This window comes from Labrus bergylta, chromosome 3 (assembly GCF_963930695.1).
Source record: "Labrus bergylta chromosome 3, fLabBer1.1, whole genome shotgun sequence".
NCBI classification, from domain to species: domain Eukaryota; kingdom Metazoa; phylum Chordata; class Actinopteri; order Labriformes; family Labridae; genus Labrus; species Labrus bergylta.
The window spans coordinates 19662033-19687461 of NC_089197.1; the positions used below are offsets into that span (position 1 = coordinate 19662033).

The 25429-nt window shown below is 40.6% G+C and overlaps 2 protein-coding genes across 17 annotated transcripts in view; both read right to left on the minus strand.

Moving 5' to 3' along the window:
- Positions 1-8267, minus strand: part of fam189a1 (family with sequence similarity 189 member A1) — a 79069-nt gene extending 70802 nt beyond the window's left edge. The window contains exon 1 of one of the 2 annotated variants that reach the window (XM_020632551.3): positions 7278-8267. In XM_020632551.3, the coding sequence (XP_020488207.1) occupies positions 7278-7532 (255 nt within the window). In that variant the 5' untranslated portion in view covers positions 7533-8267. The remainder of the gene's footprint in view (positions 1-7277) is intronic. The other variant, XM_020632552.3, reaches the window with a different exon arrangement.
- Positions 8268-11051: 2784 nt separating this feature from the next.
- tjp1a (tight junction protein 1a) overlaps positions 11052-25429 on the minus strand; it is a 99127-nt gene continuing 84749 nt past the window's right edge. For 8 of the 15 annotated variants that reach the window (XM_065952884.1, XM_065952881.1, XM_065952877.1 and 5 more), the window contains 14 exons: positions 23965-24047; positions 23423-23633; positions 22550-22650; positions 22109-22459; positions 20958-21209; positions 18944-19759; positions 18698-18780; positions 18351-18524; positions 18115-18221; positions 17645-17904; positions 17126-17280; positions 16820-17040; positions 15967-16110; positions 11052-12839 (listed from right to left, as the gene is read on the minus strand). In XM_065952884.1, coding sequence (XP_065808956.1) covers positions 12745-12839; positions 15967-16110; positions 16820-17040; positions 17126-17280; positions 17645-17904; positions 18115-18221; positions 18351-18524; positions 18698-18780; positions 18944-19759; positions 20958-21209; positions 22109-22459; positions 22550-22650; positions 23423-23633; positions 23965-24047 — 3053 coding nt within the window. In that variant the 3' untranslated portion in view covers positions 11052-12744. The remainder of the gene's footprint in view (positions 12840-15966; positions 16111-16819; positions 17041-17125; positions 17281-17644; positions 17905-18114; positions 18222-18350; positions 18525-18697; positions 18781-18943; positions 19760-20957; positions 21210-22108; positions 22460-22549; positions 22651-23422; positions 23634-23964; positions 24048-25429) is intronic. The other 7 variants (XM_065952889.1, XM_065952882.1, XM_065952888.1 and 4 more) reach the window with 4 other exon arrangements.

A 25429-nucleotide genomic window follows, 5' to 3' on the forward strand; every position in this document is an offset into this window, starting at 1 on the left:
GATGTTAAACATGGATCATGAAAAGAAAACTGCAATACCAGTGAAGAAGTGGATGAAGGAAGAAGATGGGGCAGAGGCAGAGACAGGGATTTAAGTGTAGATGACAACTTGAAATATTATAGCCTTCCTGTGTGTGTGTGTGTGTGTGTGTGTGTGTGTGTGCGTGCGTGCGTGCGTGCGTGCGTGCGTGTCTGTATTTGTTAGCAAGGACAAACTGTTTCCTCCACCATTATGGAGCTCAATGGTATCACTGGAGTGGGGGCAGGATGCACTGGAGGGTCCTTACAGTAATGAAGAGCAGCAGGCTGAGTGTCTACTTACATATTATTAAAGGTGAGGCATGAAAGTGAGTTACAGCTGTTTAGTGACACTGCGAGACACACCGAGCGAGGAAAACCACATGACATCATCGCACTGCAGGCCTACTTTAAAAGTGAGGTCACAGCAGAGATGTCAGAAAAAAACATGGATTCAAATTTTAAACCTACACCAGCCTCACGGTTGATGGAATCAATTTAATTAGCTAATCAATAGGAGATGTAAGACAGGCCGGTCCGGCCGAGACATGCTGACCACTCTGTCCATTTAATCTCAACTGAGGAGATGAGTGAAGCAGCTGAGGAGCCATGCCCTCTAATGACAGCTGGGAATAAATGGCTGCATCAAAACAACAAATAGCCCAGTGGAGAGTTATGTCTTCGGTCACAGAGTAATGCCTCTGTCACACAGTTTGCAACTGGACGGTCATCAGATCATACAATACTGTGACTGCACAAACATACTCACAATACAATACAATTATAGGTCGGGGAGCCATATGGGCTGGATTGTTTAAAGCAACCTGACTTTTCATGCAAAATCAATATCAAGTAAAATATTTCTATAAAAAAAATCATCCTGGGTATATAATTGAAATGAAAATTTTAAACATTTGAAAAAAGCACAATTAATCTATGCACGTATACATACTGAATTAAGGACTTTTACTTTTAGCGGAGTACTTTAACAGTGCGGTAAGAGTACTTTTTACTACTTCCCCTTTTTTATACGTCTTTATAAAGGGAAGCCTTAGCCATCAAAGGTTATTAATATTATCCTACCATATATACATACCACTTATACAACTTATTCAACTGTCTGCGTGTGACATTTGCAGCTTCGCATCACAGTGAGTGAATTGAGAAAAATGCGCAACACAACAAATTCAAACACAAATTTGTTGCCAACCCTTAATAATGGATTTTTATCAATTTATTTAATAGTTTCTGTAGCCCTAGATAGAAATACAACAACATAACGCTGCCAGCTGCAGCAAATGTCTGCCTGATGCAAAAAGCTGATTTAAAATGTAGCCCACTTTATCTGACAGCACTATTGTGCTTGTTGGCAGTCCTCTTCTTCATATCTTCACTATCTTTCGTGTTTCGCATTACAAAATCTCCTCCATATGCATCCTCGTTGCAGGACGTTTTCTACAGTCTCATTTTTAACCCATACATAGTAATGTGATACGATAACACGCTGATTTACTTTAACATACTAGACGGCATAAACGTAAGTATTTGACTTATTCAACGTATTTTGATTTTGACCCAAATATAAGATTTATTTTTGGGCTTTTTGTGCCTTTATTGTTGGGATAGGATAGTGGATAGAGTCGGAAAACAGGGAAACAAGTCATTTAAGGATACCTTTCCGATAGAAAAGGACAGCTGTCATTAAAAGTAACGCATGTCGGCGTGTCCCCCCCCCCAACGCTGTAAACCTAGGGGAAACACTGCATGCAATGATACAAATATTAAAATCAAATCCAAACACAAGCAGCAAAGGTCAATGTTCATCATCTCTCATGCTGTCAAAGCTTTAACGCTTTCCTCTCACTGGATGTCTTGTAAAAGGACGATTTCCTCTGAGCACCAAAACCAATATCTCCTCTGGAGTGCAGCTTTGAGGCTAGTTTTTGTTTTATTTGCCAAGGATGTGATATTAGAAATTACACTGAAGTAAATACTGCTGAAAGTTTCTCATCAGGGCCTTCGAACCAGCACTAGGCCCTGCTTCTGAATGCTTAAAGAAAAAATCAAAACTTAAAACCTGGGCATGATTACCCAACTGCCTGTATGGCACGATGTTCTTGAGTTCAACATTTTGGGTGAACTGGTTCCCTGCAGCCTAGTGAATATTTCACCAAGTCCAGAACCTGAGCCCCTTATTGATTCTGATTTTTTGTAATGCACTGACTTATAACTGTTCTGACATTTACACACGTGCAGTATAATAAAACGTGTACTTGTTTTGATGATGGTGCCAATGGTAATGGAATTATTACAGACGCAAAAAAAAGCAGTGTCCGTAAGAAACTAATTATTTCTTTACCGCTCTCTTCATGAAAACCTGCTGACTCAATGTTTTAGAACACGTTTCCTCTGACTGAGCAGGAACTCAAAAGTTAAAGCCTACGTGGCAGCAAAGGGATATAAATCAGTTTGACATCAGTCATTTTGTATCTTAGCCGAGCAATGCACAAAATATTGGCTAATCATGTAAAAAAGTACTTGTAAATGTATTTGTATAGCGCCAATTCATAACAAATGTTATCTCAAGACACATCAAAAGAGCAGGTAAAAGACCTTACTCAACGGTAATCCATCATTAGAACAGCAATAAGAAACATTAAGCAAAGTTAGAGTATCTTTTTGTGAACCACAAAACATCCACCTGGCTCGACAGAGATTTCAAGGCAGAGAAAACCGCCTTTAATTGTCCTGACAAGAAGCATATTTTTATTCGCTTCGTTCATATTCAACAGATGAAAGTCTGCTGAGCACTGCACACTGCACTTTAAACACAGAGTTTACATGTATACATGTTTGTGTCGCGAGACCTGTTGCCAGGATACAACTTAAGCCTAATAAGGCCTTTAATTAATAATGGCTCACATTTCCTCGCTGGAGAAAAGCAGAAACAGCAGTACGAAGCAATAAACAATTTAATTAAACCTTTCCGCCTCTTTGTCTGCGTCTACTAAAAACAATGCTATGAAAGAAATGCAAACATGCAATTATTTTCAACGACCAAATGAAATGCATTTCCATTTTCTGCGTAAATAATTTGACTTTTACTCTTCTTCCACACTCACACAAACAAACAGAGACTTAAAAAGCCTCCGCAATACAAAAACCTCCAACAAAACACTTTGGAGCCCTCTGTTCAAACACACGTAAGCACACTCGCTGCAGAATTTGCTGGCAGTTTGTGCTGGAAATCCGGCGGAGAGAGAGCTGCCTCACAACAAACACCAAGAATACGGTTCTAAGTTGTCTTTGTTGTGGCACAGTCTGAAGATTGGGGATGTTGGAGTGTTACTTTTAGAGCGGCTGCACACAAAATCCACAGTCATCTTCTTCCACACGACCAGGAGAGCGGGGGGATTTAAAAAAAAAGAGAGAAAATCCATTTCTGGAGCAGCAGGAGGAGAGGAAATATCACATCGATACAGATATCAGAAACTAATGTGAATGTGTAAATGATGCCTGCAATAACTCCCTCTGATGGATTTACATATTTTGTTTTTATTTGCTGTTATGAGAGATGAGAATGGGAGGGAGAGGCGGTCTGTGTTTGTGTTTGGACACTTGAATTGGTTCCGAGTTTAATTTGTGGAGATGAGAGGTGAACAGTAATTTGTTCTGCATGTCAGCTGCTGACAGCTGCTGCAGCCCTGTGGCTGACACGGGCACGATGCCTCATCTATCATCCATAAAGCCAGCAGTGCGGCTTGATTCACTGCCAAACCTGATGGTAACCTGGCTGAGCAGACCAGAGTTAGAGTGACTGTAGGCCGGGCCTCACACAGTGTGCAAAATTGTGGTCTACCTGGCTTGTCGAAAGAGCACTGCGTCATCTTTGTTAAAAAAAAAATTAACATTTCTGTAGATTAGCGATGTGGTGGCCTGCTCGTGTGCTACGCCTGAGTTTTGGAATGATTGTTTAAAATTCCAAAACCCAGGGGTAGGTTTGAAAAAGAGCAAGGTATAAATAAAGGTTCTGATAGCACATGTAGGTTTTTTTAAAAGTTAAAGTTAAAAGTTTTTAATTAGCTGGCTAATGAGCTAGCTAACCATTGTATTTTCCACAGAATTAAACTTTATTTGCTTTGTTAGCTGAACAACACCACACTGAAGTAGTGGAGAGAGACTGTGTGGGCTCTGTACCAAGTGAGTGATCAGCACAAAGCCGGTCACTTAAAATATCCAGGTTTGAGTTTTCTTTCTGTTTCTATGAAACTGTTAAATATGTTTTTGTTAAGAGTATGGAAAATCAAGATGAGACTGACAGTTTAATTCAGGTGTTTCTAAACCTATGTGTGTGTGTTTTGGAGGAGGAGAAAGACAGACAACCAGGCTGGGCTCACCAATGATTGCTCTGCGTAGGAAGGAAGGATTACACCTCCTCTCACTGTGACTGTGATGCAATTTCACAATACCTCTCATCACACAGAGATTCTTAACGACAACCCACAGCGGCCATCACAGACACCATCACTTGTAATGTAGTTTTCGTTTGGTCACATTTTCGTCAGTTAGATGATGAAGTAATATTATTTATCAAATCGTCAAAAAGCAGAGTTTTGTCTCTACATCGTCATAGTTGACTAATTTAAAAGACCTTCGTCAACGAATATTTTCGTCATTTATTTCGTTGACGAGATTAACACTGATTAGCACAGTTCATAAATATGCGGAAAGCTCAACACATCTTCAAGGTTCAATGCTACTCTAGCTACATTTAAATGCTTTAAAACGTACAGTGTCAAAAAGCTGGTACTTCAAGGACACCTCTCTCTCTGGAAATCAGAGGTTCTACTTGAACACATGCACAATTGCACATGTTTTCCTGCTGAACACTATTAAGTTTATGGCTCGATGTAATTTCTGCTTGTTGGTCTGTTGTTTGTTCTTTGGAGGAACCTTTTTGTGCTGCTGTCTTGGCCGGAATCCCTTTAAATTGATTTTTGTATCTCAATGGGATCCCTGTTGGATCAAGGTTAAATGGAAAAAAGATATTTGGGATACCAATTCTCTTAAAATGCTACACATTCCAGTGTTTCGCCTAGGTTTACAGCTTTGGGGGGGTGGGGGCAGACGGACACCGACACAAACACTTGAAGGAATCTTGGTGTTCATGTGTTACTTTTAATGACAGATGTCCTGTTCTATCAGAAAGGTATCCTTAAATGACTTCTTTCCCTGATTTCCGACTGTATCCACTATCCTATCTCTACAATAAAGGCACAAAAAGCCCAAAAATAAATATATATATTTTTTTATTGTTAACTTGACCTTCATGGGGCGGGCCGCCCCCCTATGGTAGGGGTAACACTGCATTCTCTACACTACCATGGTGATTATTAACTGGTTACACACAGCTGCACATTAAGATCCAGAGAGAAAAAAATCATTTTCTAACAGTAAGAGCAGATTATTTAACAGCATATTGAAGATGCACAAGGCTAGCTTTTCTATGAAAGCACACTTTCCTTATAAGACTAAACCGCAGAGCTGCCAAAAAGCATCCCAAGCCACCCTATATAGACTCTGATGATTTGTCTAATTACCTTAACTAAAATCCTGAAAAAAAGACTACATTTTCAAGCAAATCCACTCCAAGGCCGTTGAGTTCAAATATCCAGAGGATGCTGTTTTTTTGCTACTGGCATTGACTCCAGGTGATACAGATACATCTCTATTAAATCCCACGTTTTACACTACAGACTTAATGTTAACTCTGAAGATTCTGAACTTATTTAAATGTTCTTGTAGTATTTCTGCTTGACTTCACAAACTGTTACCTCCGCTTTATAATTGCTTGATGGCAAAATAGTTGATTAGTCAGCATCTCTGGATAGAGAGCTGGACGCCAGAACATTATCTGAGATATGGCACTACTGAAAGACATTTTTCCAGCACCTCAGTGAGTCCAAGGCCATTTTCACATATACACTCCTGAAAATATCTAGATAATTTCAGGAGGACTGCTCCGGTGTTTAAATGTTACCGGTACTTAAATGGGGGACATTGCATGACTGCCCTTCTTCACTGAGGTGAAACCTTTTTTTCTCTATTATGCATGCGTTTCTTATTTTTCCAGTTTCTGGTTTTGGACAAACATATTGTGCACAGTCACAGTCATATTCAGTAAAGGTATGTGAGCTATAAAGAGCAGCCAGGTGACATTACTGGAAATACCGGACATTGTTTGAATCTCTCATCTACACAACAAAAGTACCTTTTTACGTATTAATAAAGAAACCCTGAACCTTGAAGATGATCTCTGATGAGCTTCTCCTGGTTGATAATTATAATAGGGAAGAACAATGTAATCTGGTTTAAGTGAGTCACCTTCTTTGTTGCAGATTTTACTTTGTTTTTATATGACCTTAGTAAAAAGTTTTATTCTTGTCTGAAAAACGTTCGACTGCTGTTTTAATCTGTGTTTTTGGGCCCCATCGATAGCTGCATCAGGTCCTGGTGCATGGAGATTAAAAGAAGGTAGCAAGGAGCACAGGCCCGATGACGTGGATTCAGCTTGAAGCGTTGATAAAGAATGTGCACTGACCCTTGACCTCTCTGACCCCTGTGGTTACTTACTATTTCCTCTGTAACTATATACGCTCACTCATACAGGCAGTAACACACGACTCTCTCTCTATATCTCTCTTGCACACAAACACACAGATGGCCCCCGTGCCACAGACCTCCCCTCACCCCTGCCCCGCTGCCTCTATAATTAATGGACTTTTGGGTCTCTGGCAGGAAATCAGGGATGTGTGCTTTCATGAATATTTACAGAAACCACCATGAAAATGTCACATGTATAAAAACACAACATCATAAAGATGATCGTTCCAAACATATCCCGCAGTACATATAGGAAGAACTGCAGTGTAGCTGATATTACTGTAGTGAAGTGTGTGTGCGTTTTTATCCTCCCACTCCCTTCGATTGGCTCTCCCCTTAAACGAGAAAATCATTTATTCTCTCGGAATATAGCTCAGCTCTGAACCTGAGATTAATAAACTGGACTTCTTTGAAATCCACCAAAACGAATTGTAATATTCCTTGGAGTCAGCAGTCACAATAAACATCCAATCGTTCCATGATACAAATGTAGTCACACACATTCCTGTTAATAAATGCCAAATAACAAATACATAGATACATAATCACACTGTATTACCATGCTGTTTTAACAGATCATCATGAAGCAATACTCACAGAGAAGCCAGCCCAAAAGGGACAGGAGTGACGGACTCTGGGAGATGTAGTGAGAGCCAGAGCCGCGAAGCTGACCGCCAGAATGAGACTCCCCAGGACCATCTGAGAGACTCCCAGTGCCAGCATGATCCCCGTCCGGGTCCGGTACTCCCTAAGCCGGGACAGACTGCGGGACAGCGAGGCCGGGCTCAGGGACCCCGGACCGCCGATGCTGCTGCCAACGCCACCACCGCGGGGCAGCGCGTGCACCGGCATTGTCACTGAAGGGTACAACCGACAAACACAGCAGCACGAAAACGAGACGGAAACATCCACAAAGAGCAGAGTCTGTGTGTTTCGCTCTGCAGTAAACTGTTAAAAAGCCGAACTAGAGATCGTTTTTTCCGACCTGGGTAATTGCCTTCAATTAAGACGCTCGCGGTCGCTCCAATTAGACACGCGCTGCGGAGGAGGAGGATGAGAGGAGGAAGGTGAGAGAAGACTCTGCTGGACCAGAAGGCACAAAATGCTAATAAGCACACACACAGAAAGAAGCGCTATGATAAGTCCAGATATACGAAATAAACCGCTGGAGTGAAAGCTCCGGCAAAGAGCCCATTCCTCCAAAGTCAAAGCGCAAAAAGGCAATAAGAAATACAACACATCATCCTGCCGTCAGCCAGCCTTGCACCATTGCCATGCTGTCCTGCTCGCCTCTGCGGGCTCTCCAACAACTCAAAAGCGGGAGATGAGGAAAGGTGCAGAAAAAGAAAAAAAGGAAAAAGGTGAGTCTGCACTCCTTGGAAGAAAACAGAAAAGGTGTAAAAGGTTGAAATCAAGATTTCCGTTTGTCAATGCCTTGAATCCCGCAATTGTGAACGAGCCGCGTTACTCCTGTGTGAGGCAGAGCAGCCGTGCTTTCACAGACGACAGCAGATCTAACAGCCAGGACAGGAGATGCACACTGAGTAGGCCTGTTGGAGATGTGCCACTGCGCGCTTGCATGGCGACGCGCTGCGCGGACGGAGCGTGTTTTACTACGAGAGGGGAGGTGGGGAGGTGGGGAGGAGGGGAGGGGAGGGGGGGAGGTGGGCTGCAAACCTACGCGTCATTTGTCACCGCTGCTGGTGATGTAGCGCATGATGTAGGCCTATAGTGAAAACATGGTGAAGGACTTAATGAGGTGTATTTTTAGGAGAGGGAGCGCACGTTGAAAGACATGCTCCGTGTTGCATGAAGAAGCCCACAGGTTCAGTCTTTTCATTTTATTCCCAGTTTGAAGCAGAATACAGGAAAACGGCTTGGGAAAATGTCTGGTTTAAATTCAGTTAGGCAAGGTGCAGGTGACTTGAGCCTCAGGAAATCACACCTGAGTCGTCAAACATTGTTTATGATAAAGAGCGAGGGTGTAGTGAGAAAGGGTATAAATGTATCTACTTGAGTTTATTTTGGACATGCAAATAAAAAACAGAGAGAAGAAAGGAAAGAGAGAAGAAAAGAAAACGTAAAAGGAGACAGAAAAAATGGGGTAAAAAGTACAAACAATGAAAGACATCAATAAGATACACTTTGAGCGGATTGTGCTTAAAAAATGACAAAAAAAAGTATTTCATATCACCTGGAACCAGCAGAATGATGAAGAATTATTTTGCCTGATCTTCCCAATACGGTATAACTGAACTTAAAATTACAAAAAGTCTTTTGAATTTAATAGAATTCAACGTGGACAGGTACGTTGCAGATAGTGTATGATATTTCAACACAGTTTCAGAATAGAAGCAATAGCCCCACCCTCTGGCCATTAGGGGTAACACGAGCATAATACCGTCATATCGCTTTGTTATTATTTTATTAAAGTTGACCAAATTCTTTAAATTCGTATGCTAAACAACAGCGGTGACAGAAAATTGTGTTTGGGGGATTTATGGAGGAGCTTGGTTGTTTGTTGTCAGGGCTAATGGTTTTTATTCAACACAGAATCGAGATCCAATTATCCTGAGTGAATACTTTTAAAAAGGCAGGTTAGCCTACTTACTTTACAAAACAAAGGCTAAATATAACAACAACTGTGGACTATTCAAATCCAGATTTACAAAATACTTGACTATGAATAAAAATGACATGAGAGCAAGTTACTTTGGAAACCACAGAGCACATGACAGAAATAACTCACACTCACATAAAGACAATAACATAACTTACATTATTATTGTAGGTCAAACCTGGCAGTGCTCTACCTTGCAGTCCTCCTTGTCTTCTGAACAATCCTCATTTTTTGGCATCACATTTTTTAACTCCAACATGTTAGCAGCAAGCATGTCATTGCTGGAATTAGCCGTCTCTCATGTTGTTTTTAATCAACAGCAAAAGTAGTAATCATGAGATTACTAAAACAAATTGTTTACTTATTATTTTCGGCACTTTTTGTTGACCTTTGACCCATTTGAGTAATGGATGTTGGTCCTACACATACAACAACACTTGTAGATACAGTTAGTGTGAATATATTACAGTGCCTTTCAATACACATTTATTCACTAAAATATATTAACAATAATGTTCTACCACATAATCACAAGAGGATTGCCCCCCCCTCTCCTCCCTCCTCCTCGAGTCAGCTGATATAATATGCAAATATTGTCGTTAAATAATTATGATCATTAGATGAGGGCCTGTCGCAGGTCGGACTGTCTGGTCAAACAGTTCAGGGACTGTCTAGCTTGGTTTACCCCCCTGACACAAGGTGTGAGCAGTTTATTCAAATAGGGATTTGTATGCTTCAGAGTTTCATTTAGAGGTTCAACGAGGTGAAAGTATTTAATATTTCACAAGACCAAGAAACCTTAGTCACAGAAATAAACTACACAAGATTTCCTTTCTTTTATTTTTCTATTTAATCATCTGTGGACTTCCAACTTATGCTGGGACTTTTAAGTCGAGATCACGTATCCTACATTCTGCTAGCCTCCTTAATTGACATATTTTTCTTTTGTTCATTTCTTTTGTAAAAGGTTGTGACCAAGAATATTTATGAAACATAGGTTACAATTCAAAGGAATACTTTAGGCTCCTAAATGCAACCACAAAACTTGAGGTTGCTGGTGATAAAGTAAATGTGAACAACTACGATTTATTTAACGATTTAACGATTATTTAACTTACTTAAACAAACAAACAAACAAACACTGGGATGTTTTGAAATATCAGTTTGAGTCTAATCAAATTCTCAGCTAAAGGACTTTTATAGCTAAGACCTTTTTTTGCAGAATCATTCACAGCTCACCTGCCCCACCTAGCTGTGATACCTAGGCCATGACATTCAGCCCACAGTTAAATATACTGTAAATATATATATTTTTTTAAATATGCTAAAATCTCTCACCGTAATTGTATTTCATATTTTGGCATGTGACAAATAAACCAGTTTGAAATGTATAACTTAAAAGCAGTAGATAGTTTAGGAAAATTAAGACATTTTTGCTTTTTTTTTTTTTTTTTACCAGTACATGCAAGTCCTTTTTCAAACCAAAATGTAAAAACATAAAGTGCTTGAACGAGAGAAGTTGTTTTGTTCTTTGTCTTGTGTGAAAATAGAGTCACACTTTTAGTGTAATTGACACAAAACCACAAAATGTCATCTCATTTGTCAATTCATGCTATTTCTTAAAGGAGCAATTAATGAATTTGGTTCATATATATCCTAAAGAAATTATCAGCAAATAATAACCACAGCTCCATATGAATGATGAGAGAACCATTCAGTTCTAGTGGAAAATAACAGACTTTCTTACAGACTTTACTTTAAAAATGATTTTATTTATTAATAGGTTGGTATACTTAAAATTGTGTTGCAGAAGAGAAAAAAAAAAAAAGTCAGCCACACGTGAAGAGCTAATATCCAATTAAAGCCGTGTTATATCTAAAAATAAAATGGTACTGGTGTGCCATACATCATATATTGTCTATTAGTACAAAAATACATTTAAGGGCACACAATACAGCATCCAGTATCACAAATCAGTGAGGGGGACACTTTGAGAGCACACCCTGTCAAAAGAACATGTTTTAAATGTGTTGTAGCCCGTGCACATTCCTCATCCTTAAAGAGCCATAAAAAGACTTTCTTTGTGACCTCATCATGGGGCGAATTTATCGGTAGAAAAGGTGTGATGTATTAATGTCAGGTTACAAGTTCAAAGGCTCGAGGGTATATCCAGAATACAAAGATAACCACCGTCACTTTCTTCCACTTTTTAAAACAAGTTTTTCTCTAAGTTTTATACAAAAAAAAAGACATACAAAAAAGTTCATTTACAAACAAAAGAAACAAGGCAATATGCTAGCTTTATTTACAGCTGCTTCTTTTCTCTTGTTTTTTTTTTTTAAGTAATGCATAGCAGATAAAAGAAGAGCATACCTTTGTTATCCTTTATCAACTGTTACTGTGTGCTAAACCCGTTCATTTATACAGTGGGTTCTCAAAGAAATGGCAAAACAAATGACATATACCATAATTTATCATAACTTATTTTTTTCATTGTAATGAAAAGTGAATAATCTGCAGATAAGGCATCACTGCTTATTTGTGTGAGTGCAAGAGTGCACTGAGAGAGAGAGAGAGAGAGAGAGGAAGAGGAGAGAAAGAGAGAGGAAGAAGAGAGAAAAAGCGAGAGATATGTGAGGAAGAAACTGAGGACCTGAGTAAAGAACATGCATAGATCTCCCTCAGGCTGGAAGGAGAGACTCAGTAAGAAATGAAGCTACATGATATTACTTTAGGAGAAAGAAAGAATAAAAAGTTATGAATGAAGGAAGAACGTCTCTAAAAGTGTGCTGCTTGGGTTCATTTCCAGCTTTTGCCAACTCCTTTAAAAGATTCTCGAAAACATCATTATTACCTGACGACTGTCTTAAACCTTCATTTAAAGTTGGAAAAAACATGTTCTTTTAAAGTTACTGAAAAATAACAAGATGTTGACTTGTAGTTGAGTTCATAAGTACTTTTTTTTTTTTTTTAGTAAATCTTCTCTATTCTACTATATATACTGTATGCATATATAGCATAAATATACCCACACAGATCTTTGAAGCCTGTATGCTGCCTCAAAGGCCATCCATCTATATTCATGTAAAAATGACATCGAACATTGCCTTACAATATATAGTGTCAATCCTCAGTGGCATGGGGCGTTGCATGCATTATTGGTTTCATTTCACATCAAAAAACTTCAAAAATGGGGAAAGAGTTCAAAGAACAGCTTGTAACCTTCATCAGTGTCTTGCCTTCATCTGTGGTTGCAGTAAACAGCACTGACCGGGTCTTCATGCTCCATTATGTCGTGTGTACGTATAATTGGAGTGCGTCTGTCTGTGTGTGTGTGTGTGTGTGTGTGTGTGTGTGTGTGTGCGTGTGTGCGCGTGTGTATCCATCGTCTTCACTTTTACAACCCAACATGACTCCACATTCAGTAACACCTGCCGGTCCGTCTTAAAAGTGGTCAATGAGCACAGAGACACAGTTGGCTCCCACCAAGTAGTTGGGGTCTCCGGGGATAGACTTGTTCTGCCAGCTTTTTGGGTCACCTGCAGACGGATAGACAGATGGGGAGGAGGGTGGTGAGTGAGAGAGAACAGCTGCTTTTTCTGTCAGATTCAAGCTGTTGTGCATTTCATAAGCATTACTTTACCTACAACATCCTCTTAACATGGCTAAATGTATTCTACAACAAATACTTGTTTAATTTGGAAGCAGCACTGACCGCATGACTTGATGCATGTGTTCTCTGTAAGCCTTGTAAACAAGTATACAATGGTGTGTTGCCTATGTCCAAGCATAGTTACACGAAGGACTAGTAAAAGCAATTCATATTTTTATTGAATGTCCCTGGCCTCTTGTGACTGCAAATTAAACCTGAAGTAACTGGGAGGTCTAAGTGTAATTGTAAACACAGAGGTCTTTGCCAAGAGGAGCATTCCAGTAATCAATCAGAGTATAAAGAGAGTCAGAGCAACAGAGGCCCATCATCTACAGACTATAAATACAGCCTCTTGTCAATCTTGTGCTAAATGCTGAGTGATAAGTGAGATAAACAGAGGGATATAACCACAGGACAATCTTCTGTTCTGGTAAAAAAAAAAAAAAAAACATGTGGAAAGTGGAGAGCCAAAAACATGTATTAGAGTCCCTTTTTCAGTTCTAAAGAAATATGTTTACTCTCACAATACTAATTAAGTTTTATGATGAATAGTAGACTCATGTTACTTTGCGCCTATAACATTGACATCAACACTCTGTGTTTTTGAGGATAGCTTTTTAAACTCAACATTAATAAAGAAATTAAATGCAACATTAAAGTATAGATGGTCACTTTCAGATGTGAACTTAATGTAGAAAGATAGGGCTTGCAGTGACAGTAACAACAATGTGAGCATTTACATCACACGTGCAAGCCGCAGCAGGACAGAGAGGAAGGTGTCACGCAAAGGTACAGGTAGGCAGGAGTTAAACCAACTGCCTCCTTCTGCCCTGAGGCTTGTTTCCTTTTTGGAAGAACCGCAAAACAACAAAACTCTTAACAAGAACATCATTTTGTCTGGACGCTCGGGGGCTTTTTGCATGAACAAGCTAGCCTTGAGGTAAGGCCCCATAACAAGCCACTGCCAGCCTGGCTTCAAATCCGTCCCTTTAGTCTTCATCACTTTCTCTCTCTCTCTCTCTCTCTCTCTCTCTCTCAAACACAAGTCTGTGAGGGAGTAAATGTAGCCTAGAAACTAAGCAAAAGTCAGCCATTGTTATAACAAATAAAATAAGTATTCTCTCAACTACAAATTAGATTTATATCTGAAAAATGTCTTTCCTCTCATTATTGTGATATCCTCTTGTGAGACTACAAGAATAGGTGTTTATTTTACAGGCCTTAATTCTTGTCTGGTAAGCACAGGTCACATGTCATTTGTGCATTTTTCATAACTAAATCAGGGGGGCCTGGCAGAGTAATTCTTTGTCTGATGTTTCATTAAAAAAACAAAACAGTCAGTTAAGAACATTTAATATCTATTTCTAGTTTACTATTTCAATAACTTGATACTTCAAATCAAATTCTGTTTTACTGTAACAGAAGTCACCAGAGCTTAACTGTACCGTAGTGATCAGATCCCTTCCTACCTCTATAGCTCTATTTAATCACTAACAGAATAACATAGGAAAGACGCAACAGAACGCAGAGAATTTGAGCAGGGAAGCAGAGTGAGGAGAAAAAACCACAGAGGGGAAAAAAGGAGGAGGAGGAGGCCGGAGAGTGGCCTTGCTTTACAATAAGAGGATTACAACGCAGCCTGATAATCCTCCCACAATTCAGCTGGACAACAGAGTGAGCTCCCTGCTCATTCAGCCCTCCAAAGTCTCATCCTTAAAATGAGGCTAATTAACTGCTAATCCTGACCATTGGCAAAATTACCACTGGCTTTGAAGCTGACTTGTGAGAAAGAACACTTTTAGAAACAGGACGGAGGAAAGTAGTTTCTTTGTTAGCTTTTAAAATAACTCTCTTAGAAGGAGTTCAACTTTTATGAAATATATTTCTATTACGTTAGATTTTTGCTCAGTTGCACGATAAACTAAAGAGAGCTGATCCAAAACTGATGTGATTGGTGCGACGTTCTCTCTCTATCGAAATTCAGCCATGAAGACATTGATGTTGAATATAAATTTAGAAAATTCACAACCAGTACTCTCAAGTGTCTGGTTGTTGCTTTAATGGAAATCCTATTGGTACTCCTTTGTTAGTTTGTTAAATGCTTGTTGTTGTACTGTTCCCATGCGTCACATCTCAAACAGAGAAATTGGAGTGGAGTTCTGTGTACAAAAAGACCGAAAATGGCAACTAACAGATTAATACCTGAGTCATCTCCAGCAGGCACATAGAGTTTTGTATGTTTCATCTATTTGCAGACCTATAATTCTCTGTATGCCTCCTTTTAGCAAATAAACTGAGGCGTGTCTAAAAAAACCCAAATGAACAGGAAAACTTTGGCATAAAGAACACTTAGGAAGACAGAAGCTAAATTTAGAGTGGTATTCTTTGACATGCTCACACAATGTCTTTTGATAGCGTTTTGCAGAATGATGACGGACATCACTGGCTATGACTGTGTCCCACTTTCCAGGAAGAGCTTTAAAAAAAAGCTGTTCTTCAGGTCAGGCTTTGGGTGGCTTTGTGAGAAAAATCACTGAGCAGAAGGACATGCACTACAAGTCTATTCGATGAAAATAAAGTGTTGTACAGCCAAGGGGGTGACGCATGAATGTTACATGAAAACAGAAAGACTTATTAAGGTGATTTAGAGTTGAAAATCAAAAAATAAGAAGTGCAATTAAAGCAAGTGAAAAGAATGAGGAGATACTTTTGGATACACACTAAATTAAAAATATAATGATGCAGTGAATGAGAGATTGAATGTGTGAGTTAACCAGAACAAATGATGAAAATAATCCAACAGAAATCATAATTATGAAAGAAGTTTTACCCCTAGATTGATACTAACACATGGTTAGGGTGACCAAATACGTAGTTTTAAGTTTTTCTCAATTGATTTTTAATTAAGAAAACCAAAACTAGGGGTAAAAAATGATTCAAAAAGTGACCCACAACCCTCAAAATTTCACACAGCCAGCCCAAACGACCCCGGAAGAACAGAGAGCACAGCATACCCGACGAGGAGTCGGAGGATTTTAGAGCAAAAGACCAACCATCAGGGGTCATAGACGCACAGTGAGGCAAGCGTAGCTCCACAGGCTTCAAAAACTTGAGGCCATGAGGTCCACACATCACCAGAGGGCTGAGCAGAGTCTCCCCTGGAAACACAGAAACAAAAAGCAGTTATATATTCAGCTCAGTAAAATAAAAAGTAAGATCACACACAAGCAGTTCCTGAGATTATTTGCTGTTTTCCCACACTGTGCTCATGTTTGATATCACTGGGAATATTATGCATTATGTCAGAACGTGGGTTTGGAGTCCTTTTTGTTGTCGTTTAACACTTTGAATTAAGGTTGTATAATTGTCAATGACTTGTGCTCGTTGTGTTGTCTCTGATTTCTTGCTCAATATTATCTGGGTTCAGGTTTTCACTCGTGCTCTCAAGTTCACTGTCAGAAATATTGGACTGTTTGGAGCAATGGCGTCTGACAACTATACAATCTGGAGATGACCGCTGGATTGAACTTTTGTAGACTTTAACTTAATAAATATAATAAATGAACATCTGGCATTGACAGAATGTTTAATACATCTAATGTAAATTTGATAAAATTAGATGTGCTTATTTCCCTCAAACTGCATAAAGCAACTTTTGTTGGGTAAAAATCAGAGATCAGTAAAAGATCACTTTTCAACATTGATTAATCAAACACAAATAAACTACATTTATCATCACGTTGATTGTGTTTTTCCAGCTTAGTCATCAACATCCAAAATGCAACAACTGCTTTTAAGACTGTTTTTTTCAAACAATAATCAAATTATAAAACCCTGTTTTCTTCATCCCCCCATCTTTAAAGTTACCTTTCTCCTTGTCGAGTGGTGGCAGGATGCTGTTGTCTCTGCAGACCTTGAAGTAGATCTCCTGCTCCACACCATCAGGGATGGCACCCTGTGGGATGATTATGCTAACACCTGTCTCAATGGAGCTCAGGACTCCACCGTTAGCATTGAAGATTCCTCTAGCTGTCGCAACCACTGTGTGGCCCTCGTCCTCATCCTCGTCATCATCCAGGGCACTGGGGCTGGAAGACAGATACCTTTACTGTCATACTCTCGTGTCCAGCACAAAACCTCAGATTTCATCTGTAGTCAGACTGAATTTGTTACCTCACTGGAATGGCCTTTGGCACAGCGTTGATGTTATTATGCTGGTTTTTGGAGCGGTGGTCCATGGTGCGTGTGAAAGTGTCCAAACCACTGTCATGGTCTATGTTTTGAGACTGTGGGGGGATCACGGACTTCACTGGGCTGGTGCTCCGGCCCTGTTGAAAACACAAGAGGGTTCATACAATGTCAACAGAAAATACTCAAACCTGATTGTTTGGAAAAGTAGGATTAGCTTTCCTTTGGGAAAGTACAACAAGACACAAAGCAGATTTGTATTTAATTGCAGTTCTAAATAGGCGAGCCAGCAATAAACTGTAGGCATAGGCAGAAGCAGCTAAGCTGAGTGAGTTATTTAATTAACCACCTCCAACAAATAAGGACAATGATTCATAGATGAATACATAGATACATCAACAAATCTGGGCACAGTCATATGTTGAGTATCTTAACTTTCATAGCTCATTATTATCAAACATTTTTAAACACTTTTTTAATACCTGTCCTGCGAAATCTGCTTACCTTTGAGGCAGTATCCAGCTTGTCGTTGGGAAGAAGGTTGTGGTTGAATTTAGGACTGTCGAACATGCGTGCAAACGGCTTGGCAGACGTTGTGTAGGGCTTGGGTGCATAGCGGTTGAAGGTGGATGCTGGTGGAGCCCCACTGCTAGTGACAGTTTTTGGAGGCTGTTCACTAGTTCCATTAACTGGAGATTTCTCAGGGAAACTCTTGTGAGGCAGGAAGTTGGTCTGGACAGTGTCCTCTCGCCCAGAAGGCTTGGCTAAAGAAGAAACAAAGCCAATGGATCAGCCAAAGATGTCTACAGTATGTGTCAATAAGTTTGAGCGTCTGTACGTTTTTTTTTTCTTTCTTTGCATTTAGGAAGAAGCAGGAGTGTGTCTCTCATTAGACAAAGTACAGACTGATACAGCTCACGAAGTATGCATATTCATGTAATTACAGACTTGTAATGGATAAAAATAATGTTCACCTTCAGGTGCAGGTTTGGGCAGTATTGCTGGTGGCAGAGAGGGCGTCACCTGGGGAATTGGTTCATATTTTTTCTCCACTGGACTAGGTTTTTCCAGTGTCTCTGTCCTGTATCGCAGACCAAAACAATTCATTTTGAGATACACGGCAGATAGGACGAGGGCATAGAGATAAAAAACCATAGATGATAACATTGGGTTCAGAATGCTAGGGAATGTGGATGGGGGCGAGCATCACCTGGGGTAGTTGTTGCTTGTTTGTGCTTGTGGCTGCGGTTTGTTTGGAGCTTGGAGCTTGTCAAAGTAAGACAGCTGTTTCCTGTAGTAGTCCTCATCCTCATCCGGGTCATAGTGGTTGGAGCGCACAATGTCATCCGCCATTGTGGACTGAGGCTTCTGAGGCGCTGGAGCTCTGTGATAAAAGAGTTATAGATGGTGAGAGCAGGGCAGGAGAAGAAGAGGTTATACAGACAGAAGGTCAAAGTGAGGGTGCATAAAATAAAAGTGACTATAAATGACTATTTTAATTTCAATGTTACTCTTACCAGGGCAGGTGAAAACAGCTTATCTGCAGCACAGGCTTACCTATATGCTTTCTCTTGATCCAGATTGCTCAGAGAATTTGCTTTAGGGATCACTCCTCCTGATTTTAATGGCAGGTCTGCTGCCTATAGAAGCAAAAACAATGAACCTCATCAGTAAGATTAAAACATAGGAATGCTCACCTCTACAGTGCTAATTCTTTAGAGGAGGCACATGTACAAGATCAAGAGTACCTGCTGTAAGTGCATTAGCTGCCTTATGCAATGTATATAGAGACAAACCACTTACCCTGTTCCCAGATGAGTCTCCTGTATCTCTGGCTCTATCGACGGACACAGAGCGTTTGTTCTCAAACATTTTGACCCTCGTCAGGACTGACTGCGGCCTCAATGCAGGGTCATCTTCGTTTGTGACAGGCTTTGGAGCGTCTGCAGGTGATGGTGAGGGCGCCTCTTTGGGAGGAGGCGTGGGGCTGGTTTCAGAGTTCACAGGGATATGGTCATACTGCTGAGGTTTGTAGCTCTTCTGTTGCGTTGTTGGTCCCTGGTTATAGGCAGGCCTCTGGGCTGCAGGGTCTGGTGAGCGAGTGGCTGAGGGGTACGTGTTCAGGTGAGAATCCTGGTTGTAGTGCATGTCAGGCCCTGAAGCAGGAGGTGGAGGGTCGTCATAACGGACCGGCCCTGGACCTGTCGGTTTACCGTAACGAGGTCGCCCGTCGAATCCGTGCGAAGGTGGGGGCTCATCGTAGCGGAGAGGGGGGGTGTACTGGGAGTCAGGACCCTCACCATATGGCAGGCGGGGATCGTATCCCTGGGAGTTGGCAGTAGAGAGCGGTTGGCTGTAAGGGTTCCACTGTTGCTGGTCGTAGTGAGGCACACTGTTCTCGTAGGGCAGGTTAGAGTCATAGTTTCGGTACTTTGGATCTGGGTAACCACCTCCGCTGCTGACTCCACTGCTGCTCACATCATACCGACTGGGTGGGTGATCATAATCTCTGTATGGCTGCTCAGGGTGATATCCCTGCTGAGGGTTATAAGTCACAGGCTTCATGCTGTGGCCAATTCTTCCTGTGTTATCTGTGCTGTATGGATCCTTCTGAAACATCTACCAAACAAAAAAAAACAAAAAAAACAAGGTTAACAACTGTGCAAACATCATATATTTGATATACATAATTAGACATACAGAATTCAGTTAAATCATGGAAAAAGAATATCAAAACAAGTTTGTGAAATTAATTGCAGAAGAGGAAACAAGAAAGGACAGACCTGAAATAGAGAAACTGAGAGGGAGGGGTTACTGGTCAGATAGCATTGAAGTTTAAACAGAAATAACTGCACAGCCAAACACCCACTGCAGCTTAAGAAAAACCCAAATGTACCACTGCAACTGGAAATTAAACACTGAGACTAAATTAATAAAGGATAACAAAGTTGATAAAAAAAATATATATACAACAAAACAATGGGATTCATTTTTCTTGCCGACAAGCAAAATGTTACCATGGTTTATCGAAATTTCAACTTCTATAACTACTCATCAACTACTCATCCGAGATCTTTCCCAAAATGAAGTGTTAAGAGTTCATTTGTGGTCATCAATGCTGCATTCACAAGGGAAAATGTCTCCCACTGTCTTGGTGCAGTCAATACAACTTAAACATCCAAAATAATTAACTTTACAAGCACATACTCACTGTACAGAAATATGTTTAGGATCTTGATATTTAAGAAGAAACCATTAATTATCCATCCAATTCCCAATCAAAGAATTAATTGATAGTTGCCAAAGGCTTCTTTTCAAATGCAGTGAAGATATAAATACAATTGGTTGGTGGAGAATTATTGGCTGCTTTTACAAAGAATTCAGTCTGCACTGATAAATAAACAAACAGATCAGAGTAGAGAGTTTAACAGAGAATGAGGCAAACGCACAGCCATGCAGAGAAGATAAGCAACAGTGAGAGCCGCAGGATTTTCCACTGCTCCACATGAAGGCATATAAGCACAGCCATTACGTCCAAGCTCACTGTTGTTTACCAGCATTTGCTCACTCTCTGGCACATGCACACGCACGCACGCACGCACACGCGCGCACACACACACACACACACACACATCTTGTTCTCTTCTGCGTAGCACTGTGGTCAGCAGACATGCAGGACGGAAGGAGAGAGAGAGAAGCGTTGCAGCAGGAGGTAGGTAGGTAGACAGGCAGCAGTAGCAGCACAGGAGGTCAGCCAGGTCAGACCGAGCTGAGCTGGGCCGGCTCACGGAACGTCCAGTGACGATCAAATGGATACCTTTGGTTCTGAACTGTCCGGTCCAGACTGTAGAGGTTCTGGCGTGACGCTCTGAGGGGCTAGCTCAGGGGTGGGTCTCCTAAGGGAGCCAGCCTCTGGGTTGGGACTTGGCTGCCTGTGAGGAGCTGCAGGAGACTCGTCAGGGCTCAGACCCCCTACAGTTTTTACAGTAACATCCACAGCAGGGGGCACTGTTTCAGCCAAGGGCTCAGGCTGCTGGGGGATGCTAGGGACAGCAGCGGCCTCTGCTTTCTGTGAAGTGGTTCAGAAATGTTTAATAACGCGCTGACACACTGCCAGGCAGTACTAACAAGAGTAACTTCCTTGACTGCCCTTCAACAACGGTTTGCTCTTCACTTGTGCCTACAGCAACCAATCACGCACCTCTACATTTAATGATAACTGTCGATCAAACGATGGCATGTGGGAGTTAGGAATTAGTAGCAGGACAAGTTTTCATTGTTAGAGTTTACTAATTTGTTTTAATGCTATGGTTACAATACAGTCGTTTTTCCCCTTTATGTTCAGTAACACATCACTGGTCGAAAAATGTTTAGCTTGGGGACTAACATCAGCCAATCGGGTTTCGATAAATACATTTCACAGGAAAACTGGATTAACACTGGCATTTCCAACATGCAAATAATACTGTTTTGTGATATATCGTCAAAGTCCCAATCACAGGTGAAACAAAGGTAGGAAGTGCACATAGGTCAGTAGTAGAGTACTGGTACAGACACTTAGACAGACATAAGTTTCTATTCCCAGTGACATCAGCAACAGTCACACCAATAAGACAGCTTGTGGTAATACAGAGTACAAGAGTAACAATAAAACTTATCAAGGTCTTCTACCTTTCAAAAAATAAAAAAACACGCTCACAAATATCAATCAACAAACACATAAGGCAAATTGATAGAATAAGATCATAAATATAGATTTATATATCATATACTATAGTTTTTATATTGCGATTAATACCTGACCACAAAAATGTGTTACTTTCCCACTGATATTATTCAGTAACAGTAGATAGACAGAATAACTGTAAAAATAATAAAGTGCCTTCAATAGCGCTTCCAGAAAACCCTTCTAACGCATACCACGTCCTCCAGACAACAGGGAAGACGGGCAGCTCTCAGAAACGCTACCTGCTGCGGCGCTGGTGCCTTGAATCCTGCCGGGTCGATGCGGTTCAGGGGGTCCTGCTGCACCCCGTGCTGGTAGCCAGCGTAGCCTGGAGGCTCCTGGATGACAGGTGGATCCTCACGTACAGGCTCAGAGGAGCGGGTGATGGCGGGCTCCGCGGGAGGGCCCACATCGTCATTCAGTGTCTCGTCCAGCTCCTGGTCGGTGTAGGCCCCACCCTCCGTGTCCGTATCCTCATAATCAGAGGTGTGGCGGCTGTCGGTGCTGTACATTGAATACTCACTGCCTGGCGCCGAAAGGTAAGACAGGCGGTCATCGTGGATATCCAAGTCATCTTCTGCTGCCCCATCAGCCTGGGAAACAAAAAATAAAGCAAGAAATGGAGTGAGATAAAATATATTTTTTGGAGTGCGTATGTTGTGTATTCCAGTCTTGTCTCTTACCTTGCCCTCTGAAACCCACACAAGCTGGTTCTGCTGCTGCTGAATTGTCTCTTTCAGCGCTCCAAACCAACCGTCATTCATATTGTTCAAGTTAATGGTAGCTGAATACACAAGAGGGAAGGGCAGAAGAGAACAAAAGATATCCTCCAATCAAAGACGTACAAACAATGACTATATTAGTGATAAGAGTGAAACCATCAAACCAAAATGATTCTTCTCAAAGTGCACATCAGCACTCTGCCAAATGCTCCGCCGTTATGTCTGTCTGGACTCCGTAGTAATTTAGCAGTAGTAGTTTTGTAGTAGTAGTTAAAGCAATTTCCTCATGTAGGACTTCATAAATGTTACCTATGCTGTTTGACTTTGAAAAACCCAAGTCACTAAAGGCACATAGAATAAATGTAGTTATATGTAGGTCAAGATTATCAAATAATTTAAATCTCACCATCATCCCAAAAAGGAGACAACAGAGCATCTAAGAGGTCAATCACCTTACTGCACTCTCTCCCCTCATGAGCCACATGTTAAATGTATGTTTTACAACATAGCTTTCAAATGAAATCCAGTTGATACAGATTAAGAGAGAGATGCAGCTAGTTGTGTTAATTCATTGATGGATAGAAGTTTATGTGAATAATCGACTGAATATGTGTGCTGCCAAGACTGAATGTGAAACATTTAATATGCTCTGTATCTTTATTCATAACAATGCTCCTGACCCCTTGACAGAAAGACTGCTTGCTGAAACAGGGACCTTGGAGTGCTCTTTTGTGATGGCCTGTGCTGAACAAGCATTTGAAAAAAAATCTGACAGAAGAATCCATCTTTCTTTCATTCCCTCCTCCCCCCCTCTCTGTCCCCCTGTGGACTCACTGGTGAAGAGGTGGTGGTTGTTCTTCCTTAGTTTGAGAGCTCGTTCATAGAGCTTTCTGGCACTTTTCCTGGACTCAGGGCAGAGGCGGGTCCTCATGGTCTTGACGCCCTGTTTGGTGTCTGGGTTGAGAAAAACAACAATCGGATACCACTGAGCGTAGTTCAGACGGTCCACAGCGTTAGGAGTGATGTCCAGCACTGCATGCTTGTCCTTAATGTAGAGAAGACAAATAAAATAAGACTTGTCAATTTCACTGTAAAATTGCTTATATTTGTAGTATTTCCTAAATGCTTAAATGTAAGCAAATTTTCATCTTTTTGTTTTCACATATTGTATGCAGCTAAGTTTCACACCCTTGTAAGCATACCTAAAAGTGTTAAAAAGTACAATACACCAGGTGGCAGCAGTGAGCTACATATGTTTATCACTATGACTTGCTGCCATCTTTTCATTACAATAAACTTTACACCTGACATCTGTCAAAAGATATTCATATTTCTGCCTTTTGACTGAACATCAGCTCATATCTAGTTTGTCTCACCCGATCGATGATCTGTTTGATCGTGTGCAGTCGAATGATGCCGGTGCTTTTCTGGTCGGTTCCTGCATCCCTGGGTTCACTCTCTATGGAAGACAAACAAGAGTGAGTGCATCACATCAGCACGAGACAAACAATAACAAACACAAGCAGTGCCCCCAATTAGACATCCTTGCAGCGTGCAGTTGTCAACTCCCATAAATAGCAGTTAAATACAGAGTAATCATCTGGATACAGGAGAGGACAAGTGCACGTTTATGCGTTTACAGCTGATAGACAAGATGAGGACAGCAGCCAATTCATGCAGAAGTCATCAGGTATCTTGTGAAGATTAAGAATTGTGATTGCACCCCCATGTGACGGTATAAATTATGGTGCAGGAAATGTGTTATGTGAGAAAAGTTGATATGGACTGTGCACAAACAAGAGAATGGGGTTCATTTGGCATGAATGAGAATTCAGTGTCATTATAAGCCTCAGGGTAGTAAGCAAGGATGTATGGAGGGGTTTATGATTCACATCAAGATAAGCAATAGTGTCCTGTCAATACACACAAGGTTCAAAAGATGGCAGTCCTTTCACCGGGATGTTTAGTGTAGTAATGACTAAAACACATCGTCAGACCAAACTCTAATCTAAAAAAAACTGCTCTAAATTACCCATAATTATTTTTTTAAATAGCAGATAAATGTAGCCATGCAACAAGTCAAGATTCAAGCGTATGCAGCAGCAATTTAAAATATTTAAAATCGGGGATTCAGTCCTCTCACTGTTTATAAAAAATTTATGTGCTTCATTGCATTATGAAAGGTTAAACAGACACACGCACAAACAAACCACTTTGTGTCATGTACAATGTTTGCTGTGCTCTTGTAGAGTACCGCTGCAGCTGTACTTAGATAGTTGTGAGCTATGAAATGTTCCATTTGTTTACACTTCACAGTAATACAATGTTACAACTGATATTTATTTATTATATTATCCCTGTGTCTGAATCACATGGCATGAGATATGTCTTAGGATTTGAACACAGGCAGATGGTTATTGTTCGAGCTGACTGAGGAAGTTGATGACGGTTTAATTTGATTTCATAAATACTTTGTGGTGTGTTATAATGGATGTTAAAGTGGACATTTCGTCATTGAATGTCTATGAGCAAAGCGTTGCTAATCATTTTAGCATGTTGCATTTGACTGGCAAAATGAGCAAAAAACATAAAAACGGGTGTCAACTGTTTGAGCCCCAAATAAGCGAAAATTCCATGAAACTTAACATAACATAACATAATTTTAAAATCAAATAAAAGTTTTGTTGAAAAGCAACTTGAACATGTCCGCTTCATGGCCCTTCTAACTGCACAGCTCCACATGCTGCCTTGCGTTTGTCTTTCTACATGATGCAACCAGCATTTACTAGGGGAATACCACTGAATTCAATTTGTTCATGAATAAATAAATAAAATGTTACA